General features: G+C 35.5%; 1 protein-coding gene across 1 annotated transcript in view; it reads right to left on the reverse strand.

Moving 5' to 3' along the window:
- Positions 1–1,219: 1,219 nt before the first annotated feature.
- The window catches only part of LRFN5 (leucine rich repeat and fibronectin type III domain containing 5), a 335,098-nt gene continuing 316,059 nt past the window's right edge, over positions 1,220–20,258 (reverse strand). The window contains exons 3-4 of the mRNA XM_088457729.1: positions 11,560–12,967; positions 1,220–2,715 (exon numbers count right to left, since the gene is read on the reverse strand). Of these exons, the coding sequence (XP_088313855.1) occupies positions 1,782–2,715; positions 11,560–12,947 (2,322 nt within the window). The 5' untranslated portion in view covers positions 12,948–12,967 and the 3' untranslated portion in view covers positions 1,220–1,781. The remainder of the gene's footprint in view (positions 2,716–11,559; positions 12,968–20,258) is intronic.

A 20,258-nucleotide genomic window follows, 5' to 3' on the forward strand; every position in this document is an offset into this window, starting at 1 on the left:
TGGCAATGTAAATTGTGGGCTATTACATTTGGCCACACTGTATGTCCTATATTTACTGTGGCACAGCTAATCACTTGCCACATGCTTTTGAAGAAGACACACATCTCTATGTAAACAGCTTGCAGGGCAGAGCTGCAGTCAAGCAAGCTAAACAAATCACCAGGTCTAATCAGCTTTATATAGGGAAGCAGCAAACTGAAGCCTGAAGATTGAAAAAACATGGGTTCAATGCCATCCAATTAAAATAGAGCTGGTGTAGACCTCAGCCATTAAACAGGTACTGGTTCTTCTGGGTGGTGTTATCAAACCCTGAACAAATTGATGATCTGAAAGTCTGTTGGAGAATGTTAACTTAGTGCTAGGGATCACAAAGAAGAAAAAAATATACATTATACATTGTAAAAATTTTCTTCCATCATGGCAAATAAAACATACAGTTAAACCAAAGTTAGACTGTAAGTGTCATCTTGAAGTTATCAGTATCACACTGCAGTCCTTGTACCAAAATAATTATTCATACCTTCTAACAACAATTAATTTTCAACCACTATGTTGATTTGGGGGTTTACACTTAGGTAAAATTTGATTTTTCTTTGGCAAATGTACATTAGAAACAAAAAGAGCACTAAGGAACACTGTAGCATATGCTGAGTTTTTGTGACCACTGTGGTAGAAGCTACTGTATTTAATAATAAGATTTGTGGAAGAAATCTGTAAGTTTAAATTAGTGTCCAAATAATGAATTTGATGAAACTATTTTATGCTGAGAAGTACAGATAAAGTTTTCTTTACAGTATAGAGCTTTCATAATTTATCCTTTTTTACCATATCATTCATAGTTTCTTAAATAAAAATAATGTAAGTATGAAAATAATTTCTTTTTTTTAAACCTTCTAAACATTATTAAAAGTGTGCATACAATCTATATTTTAATTAAAGGTAAGTGGTTTGGTTTTACTCGGTTATTTTCTGATTTCAAAATATTGGCCATCTGGCTTTCAGGTGTTTTTAATAAGAAAATTCAGAGCTTCTGATAATTTGGTTAAAAGAACCAAGCCAAAATCGAACCACTCATCTCTAATTTTAATATGTCTTCCTAAAGGTGACTTAGCCATAGTACACAATATTTTATTAATTTGTGTAAACATTTTGTCAATCCAACATAAAACACATAATGTGAATGTCTAAAATACCTTAACATTTTAATAAAATCAAATAATAAAAAATAAAAAATTGTTTAATTATTTCCACAATTTCTCCATTTAGATATTGAATATTTTATTTTACACAACATAACAACACAGAAGTTGTTGTTCTGTACAGCCTTTGCCTCAAAATAAAGGCAACACCATTGTCACTCAAAAATAAATGCAGTCTGGTCTTTTAAAAAATATTTTTTTTACTAATTCTTCCATAATTGGTCTTTTTTTAAACATATTATTATGTTGAAAGCTTGAAGGAATTTTCCCATATGAAAGGCTTTTTTTGTGAATTCAGTCATGTTTTTTTCTGCTGTAGCAGAACCAGGAAGCCAGTCCTATAGGAAGGGAAGGCACTGGTGCTGTTTTTTTCATGTACTTTACTTCACAATTCGATATTTTATCTTGTTTTATATTTATCACCATTATAAAGGAAACAGAAATGTGCAGGTGGCTTTTACACAACCCTGTTCATAAAAGCCAAAATGAAAACATCGACAAAAATTCCCATTGTAATTTTTTTATCAGTATGGTGCTCCCAATTTTCGAGTATGTTCTCTTACTAGAAAGACAAGGAGCTAATCACACAGTGCTTTCCAATATCCACTCAGAACTTGAAAATGTTGCTTTGCCACTGTCCATGTCCGAAGTGTCTGACTGAACCAAAATCCCATTCATGGACATGCTTCTTTTAGACCACAGACCTCCCGTGTTGCGAGAGTTTACATAACAGTGGTACTCCATTACTTCACCATTTAAAGAGTACCTTCGCTTTGCCCTAGAAGTTTCTGCAGGTAATGTAAGAAACTTACTTGGCTTTGATTGTGCTCTTTTATATGTTGATGCCACTTTTGTAGATCCAGGGGGATGACTAGATAACCGAAGGGCAGTTGAATTATTTCTATTTGTGTTTTGCGATTCCATATTTAAAACTGTGTCAGTTTGTGATTCTGCAGGATTTAAGGAAATTTTTCTGTTCTTCTTAAGTGAAGAAGTATTTGAAGTCCACGTATGAGGCAAAGCAGAGGTAGTAGTGGCAGCAGCTTGGCTTGAGCTTGTGTCAGCAGATGTTGCCCCTCTGTCAGAAGACTTGCAACATTGTGCACTCTCATCCTTGTCAACAATCTGCTTGGAAGCAGACGGTGGCACTGACGCACTGCAACCTTGATTCTGAGAGCCATTTGTTTGGGAATATACATTACTGACCTTTGCTGCTTTGTGCTGCCCATTGCCATTGCAAACCTTATATCTAATCATCAAGATAATTATAAAAACGAGGACAGATGCGACAATAATTCCACCTATTATAATTATCATGGTACCTCCCAAGAATTGGGACTGCATGAAATGACAACGGACGTAATCTTGTTCGGTTGTAAATTGGATGCAACCAACGACTCTTGTAGCTGTGAGTGATGTGATGCCATCGTCATAAATTGCCAGGACACACAGGTCGTAGACAGTACCCGAAGCTAAGTTATTAACACGGAATGTCTTGCTTGTTGGAGGTATCATTCTAGAAAGACACAAACAGGTTTTCTTTAGTTAATTGAAAGGCAACTACAAAGTATACTTTAGTAGCTCACAATAGTCTTATAGAAATGTCATTTAACTTATGCAAATTACTATAGAAACGTCAAACAGCCCTGAATATAGCTTCATAAAAATGTCTGCAGGTATAATTGAGGATTCTAATAAAACTGCTTGTTATCATTTTTGAAAGATTGGTTTAGAAATGTGTAACTGTTACATTGCTCAACTTGTAAACAAATTCCCTTAACACATATACAACAAGCTCTTTTCTGCAGTAAGACAACTTGAAATTACAAAATCGGAATTTAAAACACAGAGTAGCAGTACATCTGATTTTTAATTTTTTTTTAAAGCTTAATTTCATTCAAACACCTGAGTTGATAAAATTAAGTGTAATGATTATTCCACATGATGTGATGGGCTTTACTTATAGAACTGTTACGGTTAGTTTAAAGTCTTTTGTCATCCAAAAATTACAGTGACAGTAGGGATTAGAGGAACTTTCCAAACAGTTAAACAAAATATTTGCCTAATTTGGTATTGGGCCACCTAATTTTAAACAAGTTTATGGCATTAAGTATCCCAGTCCTCACCCAAACATGTAACAACACATTAGTAGGAGGAATTGATCCAGATCTAGTTATGGATAGTGAATTGTGAGAAATAAATTTTTTTTATAAATACAATGTAAAATGTCACTCATCAGCTATTTGATGTACAGTAGTTGGAATAGAATTGGAAGACTTCAGACAAACTTTCTTGGATTAAACACTAAAATGTTGCTGCCAAATGTAGAAGTGACCAAATATTCTGTGGGATTGTTTGAAGAACTTCACTCATCTCCATTACAGACCTTCATCAATAATTCTCATCTGGATGTCAGCAGCCAAGATATGAGACTTCATTATATTACCTAGGACCATAACTAGGGTGGTGCACTATGTGTCATGGCACAGGGCAATGTAGGGTAAGGGGCACTGATCGGGCCTGTCAATTTTATTTTTATAATCATTTTCACTTGAATCTTCCTTTTCTTTTATCCCTGGCGTCTCCTGGCCGCCCCTATCTCCTCCCTGGCCAACTCCCCAAGCACCTTCAGTCACATCCACTTTTATTGAACACACACATTTCAAAATACTGTGATACTGTCACCACTCACATGGCATTCAGACACCATACACATGGAGATATCTACCCTACACTTTCTGAAGGCAGTCCTGAACACAGCCACCGATCCAACCTAGGTGTTACCAGCACACCTAGATTACCTTTGCCAGTGAGATCAGCTGCTAGCACAGAGTACATATATGGACTACCCAGTCACTGATATTTGCAGCATATACACTACAAATAGCATTCTTTCTATATCTTCAGATGGTGATCTACACTGCTGGCTACAGGCTTGTGCAAGCCTGTTCTGATGGGCAAATCGTGATGCAGGTGCAGCTTCACCAGTGCTCTCCTATATCTAGAGATAGATAGTTTAACTGCATAATTACTGTGTATCATCACTGCAGCCATTGGATTCACACTGTATTTGGCAGTGACACCTGGTTAACAGTGGTACAATTTGATTGGTATCCCTTTTCCCCTTCAACATTGTATGGGACAAATTAGACTTGTCATGCCCACTCCCCATGAGGCCACACCCTCTTTTCAGGTGCATGTCTTAAGTCTATGTTTGAAAAAATGTGTGTGTTGGGGAGGCGCCAATGCTCTTTTTGGCCAATGGCACCAAAAGGTCTAGTTACAGCTCTGATATTACTGTGCTCCACTGATGTAAATTTTTTATTTTTATTTATACCCCCTGCCACAAATGATTGTTCCCTCTCCCCTGCTACTTTTTGTGCAGGCTTCACAAGAAATTCTTGTGGTAAATTGAAATGCATCCTTATAGAAATCAAGTGAGACAGTAATAATGATAAGAGCAGTAGTTGTCCATTATTTGGTCGGCATCAAAAGCATTTTCTGTCACTGTTATATTGTATTTATGTTTTCTGTCACTGTTATATCATAGAGATTGATCAGTGTGACAACCCTAAATACCTACGTTGACAGAAATGTATTTAAACCTGATCACTGTATATATATTTTATAGCTTTGTGTCTGCATTGCTGCACATTATAGAGACAGAATTATATTTTTATACCAAATGGAAATCATTCTCTCTGTCTCTGTCTCTCATGAAATTCTCTCTTTATTGTATAGCAATGCAGTCGCTTAGCTATCAAAAATATCTCTTGGTCTGCTTGCTACTAAAGAGCACTCTCTCTATCAATGGAACATGCATTCTTAATGGGTCAATTAGGAAAATGTATCTGAGTATTATGGATTTTTCATATTTTAAAAGCATTGTTTACTTCTCAATATTGCCAGGGAGCACCTGGGAAATGCACGGTCAGTGAATATGTTACAGCAGTTTTCTGCTTTTCAAAATAAATTCACTAATGACCTACATTTTAGAATACAGATTAACAGGCATGTTCCTGACATCAACATGAAAATACTTTGCATGCATTGGTAATTTCTTGGCAAACCTCAGCTGCATCTATTGTATTGGGCTGAGCCAAATCAATAATATTGACCGTAATTCTTGTTGCATGTGTAAAACATTATTATTACAATTATTTTATATAGTGAGCCAGTATACTTTGCAACACTAATACGTCCAGCAGATACCACCTCCTCTTCTAACTTGTATCCAATTATAGAACCAACTTTCAGTTTTAAAAAGTGGTTTCTTAGCATCCAACCTGAACTCTGGATTTAAAAAGACCTGAAAAAACGGTTATACAGATTCCTTCTATATATAAACACATCCCATTTACCATCAAATGAGACCTACAGTACATTTTCATTTCTATTAGCTGAGTACTTGTAATTTTATGTCTTGGAATCATATTGAAGGTTATTCACTTTCATCAAGTAATACCAAAATGAAAGTGTAATAGAAATTAACAAGTCAATAAATATATCTAATTTTCTAAAATATCTTTTGAAACATTACTGGTTATTTAAATTTAGAAGGAAGTAATGGAGAATCATAGCACTGGTAACCACTAGCATTTAAAAATTTGTTTACAGTAGAACCTAGTTCCAAAACTAATAATGGAAACAAGTTACACAAACTTTAACATATGTATATTATCCTTAATATACTAATATTACATATTGCATAGTATGGTGTAATCAGATAATTCAGGCATATCTGGCAATTCCCAGTTGGAAGCATCAAAACATGTTGCATATTAGTACAAAATGTAGAGTACTGTAAATGCAACACCCCAGTTTCATACAGACTAAGCAACTTGTGTAATAGGTTCTGAGATTACGGAACCAATGTGATTTCTGCGAGTTTGCCGCTAAACTTAATTTGGCAATCAGATATAAGGTTGGATGACTGATTGCTACTTTAAATTTAGCTGTGAACGCCCATTCCCCAACCATCTAGATCTTTCACATATCCCTCCACCTGAAACGTCACAGAGCATACTCCACCCCATGATCCAAAATGCCTCACTTACCCTTCTTGTTCCATCAACTCCCTTTATTTTGCTCCCATTTTTCAACATGTTTATTGACAATATCCTATCTTTTTTTAATCATGTCTATCCTTGTTCATATTGATCTCATGACATTTTGATATTGTAAGTGTATTTGATTGCATAATTCATATACTGCCATATTTCTTTGATAAAAACAGTTAACAGAAAAACAATTAGTAGTTAACTTGCCGAAATCACACCAGTCCATACTCTCAGAACATATTACTTAACCCCCTAAAACAATCACAAAGCAAAAAAGATCCCTAAAATGCTAATAATTAATGTTTTACACTGAGATTTGATTTATTCACAATGAGGTTTTTTTTCTTATTGTTTAATTATATTATTCTGAGTCTAGCGTGAATATTACCATACTTTAACAGAGATATACTGCCCCATTGGAGCTTAGAATCTACTGCCCCATCTACAATCACAGACACCAGAGACAGATTGATTATCAATATGTTCATATGTGAATAGGTCTTTGAATTAAAATGTCTGAATATATGGAATTAAATTTGAACCTAAAGTATTCATTTAGCCCTTTACACACTTCAACTATCACTGATAACAGTGTATTCTTGAAGGATATCTTTCATAAGACTGCACAAGTACATTATTCACACTTGCAGTACATTAATATTCCTACCAGGAATCATGCTTTCTTGGGATAGTCAAGTTTTTATTCTGGCAAAAAAGGCATTACTGACAACTTTGTTATTGTGGTTTATGAATCTGGAGATTAAGTTGGAATGTTTGAAATACATGTTTATTAATTTATGTTAAACTGTCCTAAAATTAGACAATAAATTACACTTAATATAATAGAAGCGCTTGTGTATAGCACAAATGTAAAATTAGGTCAGAATATATGGAGAAATGAGCAACATATAAAGTAAAATATCTAAAACAGTGGCCGACGACAGTGATGCGGAAAAATACTAATTACAGGACCAGCAATGTTGAATCAGAGATGGACAAACAAACATATAACACAGTAAATGTTTAACAGCACTTTCCGTGAGTAGGTATGTGGTGTTTAAACATGCGGATGGACAGGTCTTGGGTCTGACCCTACCTTTCCCTATACACGATCCTGTATCCTGTGCGGTGATCTCCTGATGCTCTGCCACTATCGAAAGCTCTCGTGGTTGCTGTCAGCTGCTTGAAGGGATAGTGGTCCACTGGATGACTCGTGCTCCTGTGCAGCCTGGTTCAAGACGCCACTTAATTACAGTAACACCTTGAAAAAGTCTGTATTGATGAAACACGTTGGTGATACTGATTACCCCAGTCACCTATTACCACCTGATGAGCACTGATGAGCAATTGGAGTGGGAGCTGTAATCAAGCGGCGTCCTGAACCAGGCTGCACAGGAGCACAAGTCATCCAGTGCACCACTATCCCTTCAAGTAGCTGACAGCAACCATGAGCGCTTCCGATAGCGGCAGAGCATCAGGAGATCATCGTGCAGGACACGGGATCATGTATAGGGAAAGGTAGGGTCAGACCCAAGCCCTGTCCACCTGCATCCGTCCCTTAACGGCTGTAACGGGGGAACTGCATGTTTAAACGCCACATATCTACTCACGGAAAGTGCTGTTAAACATTTACTGTGTTATATGTTTGCTTGTCTGTCTCTGATTCAACATTGCTGGTCCTGTAATTAGTATTTTTACACATCACACATTTAGTTTACTCTTAGAGTTGGCCACTGTTTTAGATATTTTACTTTACATGTTGCTCATTTCTCCATATATTCTGACCTAATTTTACATTTGTTCTATACACAAGAACTTATATTATATTAAATGTAACTTATTGTCTAATTTTACATTTGTTCTATACACAAGCACTTCTATTATATTAATTCTCTATTGCTGATTGGTCAGTATTCTGACCTTCCAAAATAGATAGCTGCTGTACACACTCTGGGAGCGCTTGATTTAAATTGTTTGAATAAATTACATTTAAAGTTAAAGGATTTAGGAAGGAGATGTATCACACCTTTTCAACAAGACACATAGAGTTGTAGACCATAGCAACCAATCAGCTTTTAGCTATGATTTTATAGAATGTACCAGATAATTGATTGCTAAAATCTTATCGGTGACTTCTTTACTTTACTTTAGTTTACTTGACTTCTTTAGAAGGTTTGGTGAATCTCCCCCTTAGTTTTAGATGGAATTAAGACAGTTAAAATATAATCTTTTTGAATTATATTAACATTTCCTATTTATATTTGCTATAATCTTTTTTAACTCTTTAAATTCTCAAATATATAGCAATTTATTCTAAATAGACAGTTGTCTTCTTCTATTTTAGATAGCTACATTCACAATAACCAGTATATTCTTCCAGACCTATTTTCAGCACAATGGCTCATAGTTACATTTTATTTATTTAGTACAGATATTTTCATAGCCCCAACATGTTCCATTGCACTTTTCGATTGGAAACAAACAGCAATAAAACAAGACTGGATAATAAGATACAGCCAAAGAGGAAAAAAGACCCTGCTCTCAAGCTTACAATCAATCTGGTTATACAAGAGGTGATCATTTTGCTCAACGTGAACACCAAAAATATTTATTTTCCCACTGTTTTTAAATTACATTTTTATTGGATCATGTTTGGTCCTTTTGTTCTCTTTTGCTGGCAAATCACACCAAATAGCTGATAACAACAGTGGTATCTCAGTCTGCTTGGGTCAGTGAAACAACTGACAAAATCCAATTTTCAAAAATGTGCAATTAATTATAAACTTTAGATTTAAGAAATTAGCAAATTTTGAGCAAGACAAACAGGTTTGAACATGATTATAGCTGATTTGAATATTTTTTAGCTTGTTTCAGCTTGATGGATACATCAAATAGAGCATTTTGTATGGTTTTCTGCATTTTATTCTCTAACACAGTAATGTTCATTCTTTGAGTTAAATATACATTTAAATGCAGGCTTATAATATTGAACCACAAATCTTATATCACACATTAATATCATCTATTCTGACATTCTCATGACAAGTAGTGTCAGTTGATTTTTAAATTCAAATTTCTTTTTAATAGTACTGGAAAGTTTGTTTTGTAACAGCTGAAATAATCTTTAGAATTTCAGTGGTCTGAGACCTGCAATAAAGTCCACTTCTTCACCCTTCTCTTCACAGACCCCAAGGGCCACATTGCTGTAATGCACTTGTTTGGATGGACACACTGTACACATGATATTTGATTTAACAGTCCAACTTTTACTAAACAAAATTACTATCTGTGCTTACATGCTCTCCAAAGCACACACACAGTGAAAACAGTTCAAGTACAATTTTCAATAAGTGAAAAATACAAAGAACCCATACACATTTTCAAATAAGAATCGCTAGCAACAGTGGGTATTTTTTCCAATTATTTCTGATTTTTTTACAGAAATGAAAGTACCCTAAATTCCCTTTTTTTACTTTGTTTTGTAACATATTACAATTCTCACTAAATAAAAGATAAAGAATCCCTCATATTGTACATGATTCTATTTCCATCAGTTTCTATAATTACATTGTAGTTTATGTAATCATTGGAGAGGGTTTATGTTAATAATGTTCACCTCTCCATAAGCCATCACAATTGTAAGTGAAAATTGTTAGTTTGGCATCAACTACCTTTTTAAGTATGAATTTTGGTTAATAAAGATGGTAATCTTTGCCACTCACGTCTCACAATATTTATGTGACTTATCTTTATTACCAATATAATTAACTATAGGTATCATTAAATATATTATTGCTCAAAATACAATATAATAACCAAGGAAATGAAGACTTGTACAAACAGTAATGTTAAAGCATAACTAATATTAACTGTCAGTACACAATAAGTTTGTAAAAGGAGGATCCTTGGAACATTTGTTACAGTGGTGTGCAAAATGATTCAGCTCCTTAAAAGGTCAACAGATTGGAGCCTTATCAGATTGTTCCAGACCATATAATTATTGTGATTCCATAGCCTCTTGAGATGACCTTGTCTAGGAAGTGTCTGGGTGGTATTATGCAACTTCCATTTCCTCACAATTGATCAAACAGTGCTTACTGGGATTTCCAAGCACTAGGAAATTATTTTGTAGCCTTTTACTAGGAGGTCTTCAATCCATTAAAGTTGTCCTTTATAATGATTCACAGGTAGGGACTAACTCATTTTTTAGTGCAAAATCTTTCATCTGTGTAAACTTGGAGCTTCTACAGAGTATGAGTTTAAAATTTAGGCAAGCAGTTTTAAATTATTTTTTTAAATAAATCACTTTAAGACCCTAATGGCTTGCAATACAAATACTGCCTTGAACAATCTGTGGAGGGGAAGGTTAGGGTTATAATACTTACAGAAATCTTTCAGGATTCTTACTGTCGGGATGCCGCTATTGGCAATTAGACTGTCGGCATACTGACCATTGGGATCCCGTACCCAACCCCTTTTGCATACATTATGTGCAATTCTTCTGGCACAATCTTCAGACATATGGCACCAGCACTATATTTCCAGTGATTTATTTAGAAATATGGTGCTGGTGGCTCTTACTGTAAGTAACTGCAATCGGTATATGGTGTGTATGCAGAAGTCAATCCACTCTAGAAATTTGTAATTTTGATCTTTATTGATCCTGTATAAATTTTGGTTCAAGTGGATTAAATTAATTTATAAAATAGAAAAGAAGTGCCAAGAAAATAAAATTACACATATTAGTTGTTATACAGAGATGCATTTGACAACACAACATTCCAAAATCAGTTGGCAGGAGCCTCACATAACTACTCTGTGCTCTTGGGCTCACTGCTCCTTATAATATATATCTCTTAGTTATTGGCTTGCTGCTAGCCACCATATCTCATTTCATATCATGAGCCAGGCTCTGTGCTCACAAAACTATACACGGAAAAGAACATGTACCACTTTCCATAACATTAAAGTAGTCATCTCCTGTCTATATCCTAATGATAAGATCAACTAATAAACAGGTTCCACATGAACAAGCATTAGACTAAGACTATATACAATACAAGGTTTCCAAACCTTAAAAAAACTGAACAATTTAAAAGAAACAAAATTGACGTCTTTGAATGTAGAGTAAAATGTCCACATTACAATTCAGAGACACCAATTCTGTGTCCTTTTAAATCCATTTTAGTCTATTACTTGAATAAACTTTTGCAGGTTGGTTAATCATGGTAATGCTCTGTAAATGTTATCAGCAAAATAACAACCTAAATAAGAGTAAATAGGGAAAATTTAAATCTTACCTGTAAACTAGGGAATCATCATATGTGCCATTATACTGGATTTGGAACATTCGAATTCCAGGTATATTTCTTTGAAAATTGAACTTAATAAGTACAGTTGATGATGTTGCTTCTGCTACTACTACCTTTTTATCTTGGTTCAATTTTGTATCACCATTGCTGCTACTAGCATTTGAACCAGATTTAGTTGAAGTTGAGATGTCGGATGATCCGGGGTCTGTCTCATGAATATGGTTTGTGCTGTTAACTAGGTGGGGAAGTTTGATTATGTGAAGACTGATTGTTTTGGTTGTTTCTCCTGCAGGGTTAGAAGCAATACATGCAAAAGGACCACCATCTTTGACTGTTGTTATAAGAATGTCCAGTGTTCCATTGTCATATACTAGAATCCGTGTTCCATTTGATATTAACTTGCCTTCCGGGGAAATCCAGTGTACTGCTGGCTCAGGGTCACCAAGTGCTTTACATTTTAAAACTGCTCTTTGTCCTTCTAAAACTTCAACATCTGGTGTATATCTTGTGATAAGTGGTGGCTCACATAAAAAGTCTTCTTCTGTGATGGACCAGAAATATCGTCCTGAAAGAAGGGGAGGTGAAGCACATGTCTCCAAATCATCCTCTCTTATAAGGCGCCTCAGCCATAATAATTCACAGTTGCAATGTAATGGATTACCACCAAAACTCAATGCAAACATAGAAGGGCTTATTATCCCTGAGGTTGCTAGCACCTGAGCTCGCTGAAAGAGTGGATCTGGTGGTAATTTTTGTAGTTTGTTTGATGTCACATCTAATCTATTTAGCTTGTGTAAGTGGGAAAAAGTCCCCTTTGGGATATGTTCAATCATATTGTGATCTAGACTAAGAGTGTGTAAACTGACCATCTTTTCCACTGCCTCCCAAGGTATGGTTTCAAGGTTATTATAAGAGAGATCAAGCTCCTCGAGAGCTAAAACATCATCAAAGGCTGTAGATGAAATTAATGTCAGTTGGTTGTTGTTGAGTATCAAATGGTGTAGGTTCAAAAGTCCACTAAATATATCATTTGTGACTTTAGTCAATCGATTGCTGTTCAAATGCAATGCTCTTAAATTGCGTAAGTCAGAAAATGCATGAGGTGTAATGTAACTTATTGTATTCCTTGACAGTGTCAAGTCCACCAGACTTGTCATATTAGCAAAATCCTTCCTTTTTATACTTGTAACAAAATTATCAGCTAGTCGTAGTTCTACAGTTTTTCGGTTGATGTTTGGTGGGATAAAGAGCAACCCTTTCTTGTCACACAAGGTTGCAAGATTTGGAGATAAATTTTGACAGGCACAGCGCTTAGGACAGATCTCAGCTCTCACCGCCATGCCAATGAACAACAGATAACCGAACAGTTTTTCCATTGTAGATCAAGTTAAAAAGCCTAAAATAAAACAGACATATATATATATCAATAATGCTTTTTTAAAATCTGTCCAAAAATTAGGTTATATTTACTTAACATACAAAACAGTTTGAAAATTCATAATATTTATTCACATCTGTATTAACTTCTATTGTTGAAAGAGACTCTTCTGACTAATCAGGGAACTGTCGATAAAAAATGTTTTCTAAACATTTATTTAAACATTGTCTAAACACTCCAAAACTTTAGTATTTTGCTAATAGTTTGTATACTTTGGAAAAGAAAATACTGTAGTTAGGTGCTGGAAAAATTGGTGCTGTACTAAAAATATAAAAATAACTATGATGCAAAATATGCTGAACATCAAAGAAAAGTTAAAATATATTTAAAATACTACTAAAATAAATCTCATCCTGACTATTATTGTTGATAAATGGTTGTCTTGGTTAGTGGCTTAATAGTTAAAACTTTATTGAGGCAGATCAATATTTTTAATATTCAATATAACGCATAAAAAATACATTATGTATTAATTGCAAATAAAAAGCTGAGTCATTACAAAAAAAACAAAAAAGTGATTAAGAGTTGCTCTAATTTCCTTTTGTGACATCATTAATGGCAACAGTTAACTCTGTCTACAGTAAATGTAGAGACACTAAAATCCAAACCACAAAAGTAACAGATATTATGTTTTCAAGTATAGCTCAAAATTCTGGTAATGGTATTTGTCCATTAATATAATTATGTTAAATTTAAAATTCTTTAACGAAATGTAAGGCATGTTTATAAATATGAGATTAAGAGATTAGCATTGAGTGCAGCTATTATTTTCAATTGCACATGCTTTACAGCTTTACAAACTTTTGCAACATGAGTTTAACTAAAATTGTGAATTTTATAACCTTGTTCTGTTTATTTAACAATGTGTATGGAAAACAATTTGCTATACTATGTAATAAAAGCCATTTTTATACAAAATAATGTATCATAAAACTGTCATAATGCAGCAATGTACAGCCATGGCAAAAGTTTTGAGAATGACACAAGTATTGGTTTTCACAACATTTGCTGCTTCAGTGTTTTAGAACTTTTTCTCAGATGCTACTATGGTATACAAACGTAAAATTACAAGAATTTCATAAGTGTCAAAGACTTTTATTGACAATTACATTAAGTTTATGCAAAGAGTCAATATTTGCAGTGTTGACCCTTCTTTTTCAAGACATCTGCAATTTGCCCTGGCATGCTGTCAATAATTTTCTGGGCCACAAACTAACTGATTACCACCCATTCTTGCCTTATCACTGCTTGGAGTTTGTCAGAATTTGTGGGTTTTTGTTTGTCCACCCGTCTCTTGAGGATTGACCACAAGTTCTCAGTGGGTCTGGGGAGTTTCCTGGCCATGGAACCAAAATTTCAATGTTTTGTTCCCCTTAGCCACTTAGTTATCACTTTTGCCTTATGGCAAGGTGCTCCATCATGCTGGAAAAGGCATTGTTCGTCACCAAACTGTTCTTGGATGGTTGGGAGAAGTTGCTCTTTTCAGGATGTTTTGGTACCATTCTTTATTCATGGATGTGTTCTTAGGCAATATTGTGAGTGATCCCACCCCCTTGGCTGATAAGCCACCCCACACGTGAATGGTCTCAGGATGCTTTACTGTTGGCATGACACAGGACAAAGACTTTTGGAGTATGGCCTGGTGTCAAGAAGGGCAGCAAAGAAGCCACTTCTCTCCAGGAAAAATATCAGGAACAGACTGATATTCTGCAAAAGGCACAGGGATTGGACCGCTGAGAACTGGGGTAAAGTTATTTTCTTTGATGAATCCCCTTTCAGATTGTTTGGGGCACCTGGAAAAATGCTTGTCCAGAGAAGGAAAGGTGAGTGCTACCATCAGTCCTATGTCATGCCAACAGTAAAGCATCCTGAGACCATTCATGTGTAGGGTTGCCTCTCAGCCAAGGGAGTGGGCTTGCTCACAATTTTGCCTAAGAACACAGCCATGAATAAAGAATGGTACCAAAACATCCTCCAAGAGCAACTTCTCGCAACCATCCAAGAATAGTTTGGTGATGAACAATGCCTTTCCAGCATGATGGAGCACCTTGCCATAAGGCAAAAGTGTTAACTAAGTGGCTCGGGGAACAAAACATCAAAATTTTGGGTCCATGGCCATGAAACTCCCCAATCCCCTTAATCCAATTGAGAACTTGTGGTCAATCCTCAAGAGGCGGGTGAACAAATGAAAACCCACAAATTCTGATAAACTCCAAGCAGTGATTAGGCAAGAATGGGTGGCCATCAGTCAGCATGTGGCCCAGAAGTTGATTGACAGCATGCCAGAGCGAATTGCAGAGGCATTGAAAAAGAAGGGTCAACACTGCAAATATTTGCATAAACTTAATGCAATTGTCAATAAAAGCCTTTGACACTTATGAAATGCTTTTAATTTACATCAGTACACCATAGTAACATTCAGGGGTGCTGAGGGGGTGGGGGGGTTGAGTACAATTTACCAGGGCCCGAGCTTCCAGAGAGGCCCGGCTGGGGTCTGGGTCCAGTGCCGACCCCCCTTCCTCCCCTTTCAGTCACATCAGCCTAGTGTTTTTTATCACAAGGGAGCATGGCCACACCTCCCATGATTAGACCATGCCCCTCTTTACCTGGGCCCAGCAGCACTCTCTATGGCCCTGGTAACATCTGACAAAAAGGTCTAAAAACACTGAAGCAGCAGACTTTGTGAAAACCAACACTTGTGTAATTCTCAATATTTGGGGCCATGGCTGTATATGGACAAATTGCTAAATAGATATTTTTAAATAAATTCTGAAGAATGAAGTTTGGTTGTGTGGCCTGCAGGGAACCTTTACAGTTCAATTAAATCATTATTTGTAATGGGGTACAATTATATTCCAAGGAATCCGCTAATGCTACTTCCAGTAAAATCATTTTATTTTCTGTAGAATTGTGATGTAATTTTAATAAGCAGTAATTCAAGATACATGCATTTTTTCTGTAGCATTTATAATTAACTTTGTGAAAGAGGTAAAGAACATTTTGTGGACATCTATTCAAAATTAACTTCATACTAAAGTACTAAAGCTTTTGACATCCTGTGTCTGCCAAATTAGATTCATTATGTTTTTCACCACTAATAGATAAAATATGCATAGCTCACAGAATGGAGGAATTGTTGAACAGGTACAGTACTATTAAAATCTGAATATTTTTTTTCACTTGTTAGTTCTCAATTTTATTTTTTGCAGGATTTTTTATTTCTATGCCATATGTGATATAATTAACATTTGAGTAGTAATTTTCGCTGAAATGTGTGCTAACATATAACATATAAATCTTAACTATGTGAAACAAACTAAATAAACTATATGTTGTACTGTATTCTATCTATCTTTTTTAATCAAGTGTGTTTATTGAAAAGATTTCTCAAGTTAAACTGGTAAAAAAAACCACAGAAAAACAGCTAAAAGTACAATATAAGCATAGAGCACACACTACTGTAGTTAGCAATATCAGTACAGAGATAAACAGTGTCAAACAGATAACAGCTTAACAACAAAATAACAACAATATGAGAATAGGACATAACTTAAGGTGGGTGAACTAAAAATAGACAACCCTCCCATATAACCGAGTATAAAAATATAAAAGACAGCAAGGTGGCGGGTACACACATAAGGACAATAACAGGAGAATAAGGCATAAGAGGACTCCTGATCAAGAGTGAATTTCATAATGCACCAAATGTTATCATATTTCAATGGGCATTTACATTTAGTTTACATGAACCTTTTATGGGAGACAGTAGTATTACCTAAACCGATCAAGGAGGATAGAGTAGGGACCTGTAGGGCCATCCAGGTCCTAACAATACACACTTTGCCAAAGTAAGAAGAACTGTAACATATGTTTGTAGGTAATGACTCAATACATCTGCAAAACCAAATAAAAAAATACAAAGCCTCGGAGAAGACAGTAACCGGTGTATCCCGGAATCAGTTATACAACCCAGAATATGAGTCCTGCAGGAGGAAACCATAGGGAAAGACAAAAGCAAATGCCAGAAGCCAGCATCCTAACAACTGCATTTAGGACAGGAGGTTGAAGCCAGCCTCCCAAGTTTCACTAAACACTCCATTGTCAATTAACCCTATGAAGGATATAGACCTGAATTTACAAACATTTATGGAGACACTGGACAGAAAGATCATTAAATGTCTCAAGCAACTTAGGGACATAAAAGAGCGATGAGTCTTTTAAAGCTCAATAGGCAGGCCATATACATAAGGAGCCTTACTACCTGGGAAGGATTTAATGGCATCCTCAATCTCCTCCAAGGAAATGGGGGAGTGCTAAAAGTCATAGCTGTTAGGTGACAGAGATGGCAGGGATATTTAGTCCAGATAAGAAGCCAACTTATTCTGAGTGTAATTGGCTGGGGAAGCATACTGTAAACATCAACAAAGTAATCATAAAATGCCCTAGGTATAGATTGAGTAGTAGTATGAACAACATCAGCTTCATCAACCAGTCTGTGCACAGTACAGAGGGTAATCTCACCTCAATCCATATGAGAAATGTACTAGTTCTATCCACCTGCACATAAGAATCATGGGCTGAAAAGAGAGCCAACGCCTGAATTAATCTAAAATAAAATTAGTCCAATCTCTTTGAAATAATATTATTAGTCATTAAATTCTATCAGTGGCCTGCCAGCTCTAAAGGTAATTTTGTTCCAAGTCCCAACTTCTCTGGTCAAGTTCCACCTCTCACTTTATGTGAAATATCTTCAGTTGTGCTACTTGAGAAATCAAAGTGCATTGAAGAAGAGACTTAAAAACACCCCAAAGTACCAGAGTACAAGCAACAGCAGCATTATAAGCAAAGAAAGGCTCTCAAGCACACCAGAAGTCACTCCCATCTGCACTAGACAAAAAGGGTTAAACCTTCAAAAGGAAGCTCCTCTGAGGAAACAAAAATCAAAAGCCAGTAACAGGAGGGAGTTGTCCAAAACACCCTAGGACAAATGAGACCATGTAAACAATAAGAATCCAACTACAAATTAATGCGAGAAAAGGCATGATGAGTTGAGGAGAAGCAAGAGTAGCAGCACACCTCAGTGTTCTTAGAGTACCAGGCATTCACCAACCCCATCTCAGAAACTAGACGGGAGAAGGTGAAAGAACCATTATGTATGGTGGGATGGAGAGTCTCTAGCCAACTATCCAAATAATCATCCAGAATGGCATAAAAATCACAAAAACAAAACACTGGGATCAAAGGGACTTTGGACAAAAAATTGCCCTAGCAAGAACCTCATAATTATACAGTACCACTAGCAGAATAAAAGAGGTGGCCACTAAGGAAAACACATTTTCTCTGGAGTTCAACCTGAACCTTATGACAAACAAAACTAAAATATTAACTAATTAGCATAGACATGTCATGGGAGTGGGTGTGAAAAGTAGAATAAAAAAAAACAACAACAAAGGGTCTTTTAAGTGACAAGATACGACTACCCATTAGCCAAATTTTTAGGAGATACTAGAATCATGGGTCTTGACAAAGTGCAGAACCAAAGACCTCTTAAATTTATCCTTAAGGCCACACATATATCATGAGAAGACTATTAACATAGATAATACTACAAGGTGAAAAAATAAATCGGGAGAACAAGTTCCCACAAAACAAAGAGAGCCCCATAGCATTCCACCACCTCGCCACCAGTGTTAATTAATTTTATATAGATTTTATTCACTTGCATATTGTTGATTAAGTATTTTTTATTTGGGAAATTTTCAGATGGAGCATTACAATTCAACAAATACTCTTGCTGTGGAACTGATGTTCTCACCCAAAGCTACATAGTCCTAAGTATGTCTTCAACACATGCAGTACTTCAATTATAGATGCCAAATTCATTAATCCCTTTTCTGATCAAGATTTTCTTAGTCCTATACTGAGACCATTTTTTGAAGATTGTGCTTGTAACATTTCAACAATATCACTGATGTTTTTCTTTAATACTTACAGAAATTATACCTCATTTTTATACAGACATTGCAGTTCCAGAAAATACTCTAGCATTAAACTTTTTGCTCTAACAGGTCAAATAAAAGTTAACCAAAAATTCCCCACAAAAAGTTTTTTTTATTTGAAAGTTCATGAAAATGTAATTAAAGCAAACACTTTTTTTATATAAAATAATTACTTTGTGGTTCTTACTGCAGCATTGATGTACCTTCTCAAAATTGAAACTACTGTAGCAGTATTTTATGAGATAGAATTTTCTTTAAAAAAAAGTCTGCACTTGAAAAAAAAATGGATTTTTAAAAATATGCTTGCTATGTGTAGGGATAATATGTTAGTCCAACAAGGCCAACTATGTTTAAACTAGAAAATATACTGCATTAAATGAAGGGAACCCTTTTTTATTTGACACCTGATGAGGAAAATCTAAACTTTAGAACTATACATTATGTTAAGTTTCATTGACTGTCTAGTGGTCATCAGAAAAGAGGCCACATTGTTTGGAAAAGGGGCCTCATTCAAACAACCAAGGTATACTCAAGTGTCTGAAGAATATTTTGAGGGAGATAGGGCAGAGTGTGACCTCTAACCATCTATGGAAAATTAAATTTCTCTATTGTGCACATTGATTTTTGCTGGTAATCACAGTTGATCACCAGACAATAAGTGGGCATATTGTTTGAAATTGCTGACTACCTGCTTTCAATGTAGGTGCTCTGCACACTTGCAGTCATGAGATTGACAGGGAACATGTATTGCTCTTGACCTACAGTATCTATGAAAAATGTATATTTTCTATAGTCCAGGGCAATATTGTACCCATGAGCAGAGGCAATCACTAGTGATGTGCGCCGACCCCCAGGTTTTGGTTTTGGATCCGGATTCATTTTTGTAATTTAGTTTTGCAAAACCACTCTCATGTGTTTTGGTTTTGGATCTGTATTTAAAAAAATAAATAAATAATTAGCTAAAATGACATAATTTTCACCTGATAGCTTGCAATCTAAAACCAGAGTTTGATTTTTAAATCCAAGTTCTGAACCGCAGGATGATCTGAACTGGGACTCGGTTCGACTCGGTACCCAAAGTGAATTGTGTTATGCCCACAATTGGTGCCTCCTCCCATATGTAGAAAATTGTTGCTTTCTGTAGTGATGACTAGCATTATGGCTACAAAAGTCTATATCATTAGAAAGAAAGTACAGTACCAATCACTTTCAAAACTGAGTATCCCTTAATTTATAAAAAGCCAGGTTGG

The sequence above is a fragment of the Taudactylus pleione genome, unplaced genomic scaffold (assembly GCF_031769625.1).
Source record: "Taudactylus pleione unplaced genomic scaffold, aTauple2 ptg000781l, whole genome shotgun sequence".
Classification (NCBI taxonomy): Eukaryota; Metazoa; Chordata; class Amphibia; order Anura; family Myobatrachidae; genus Taudactylus; species Taudactylus pleione.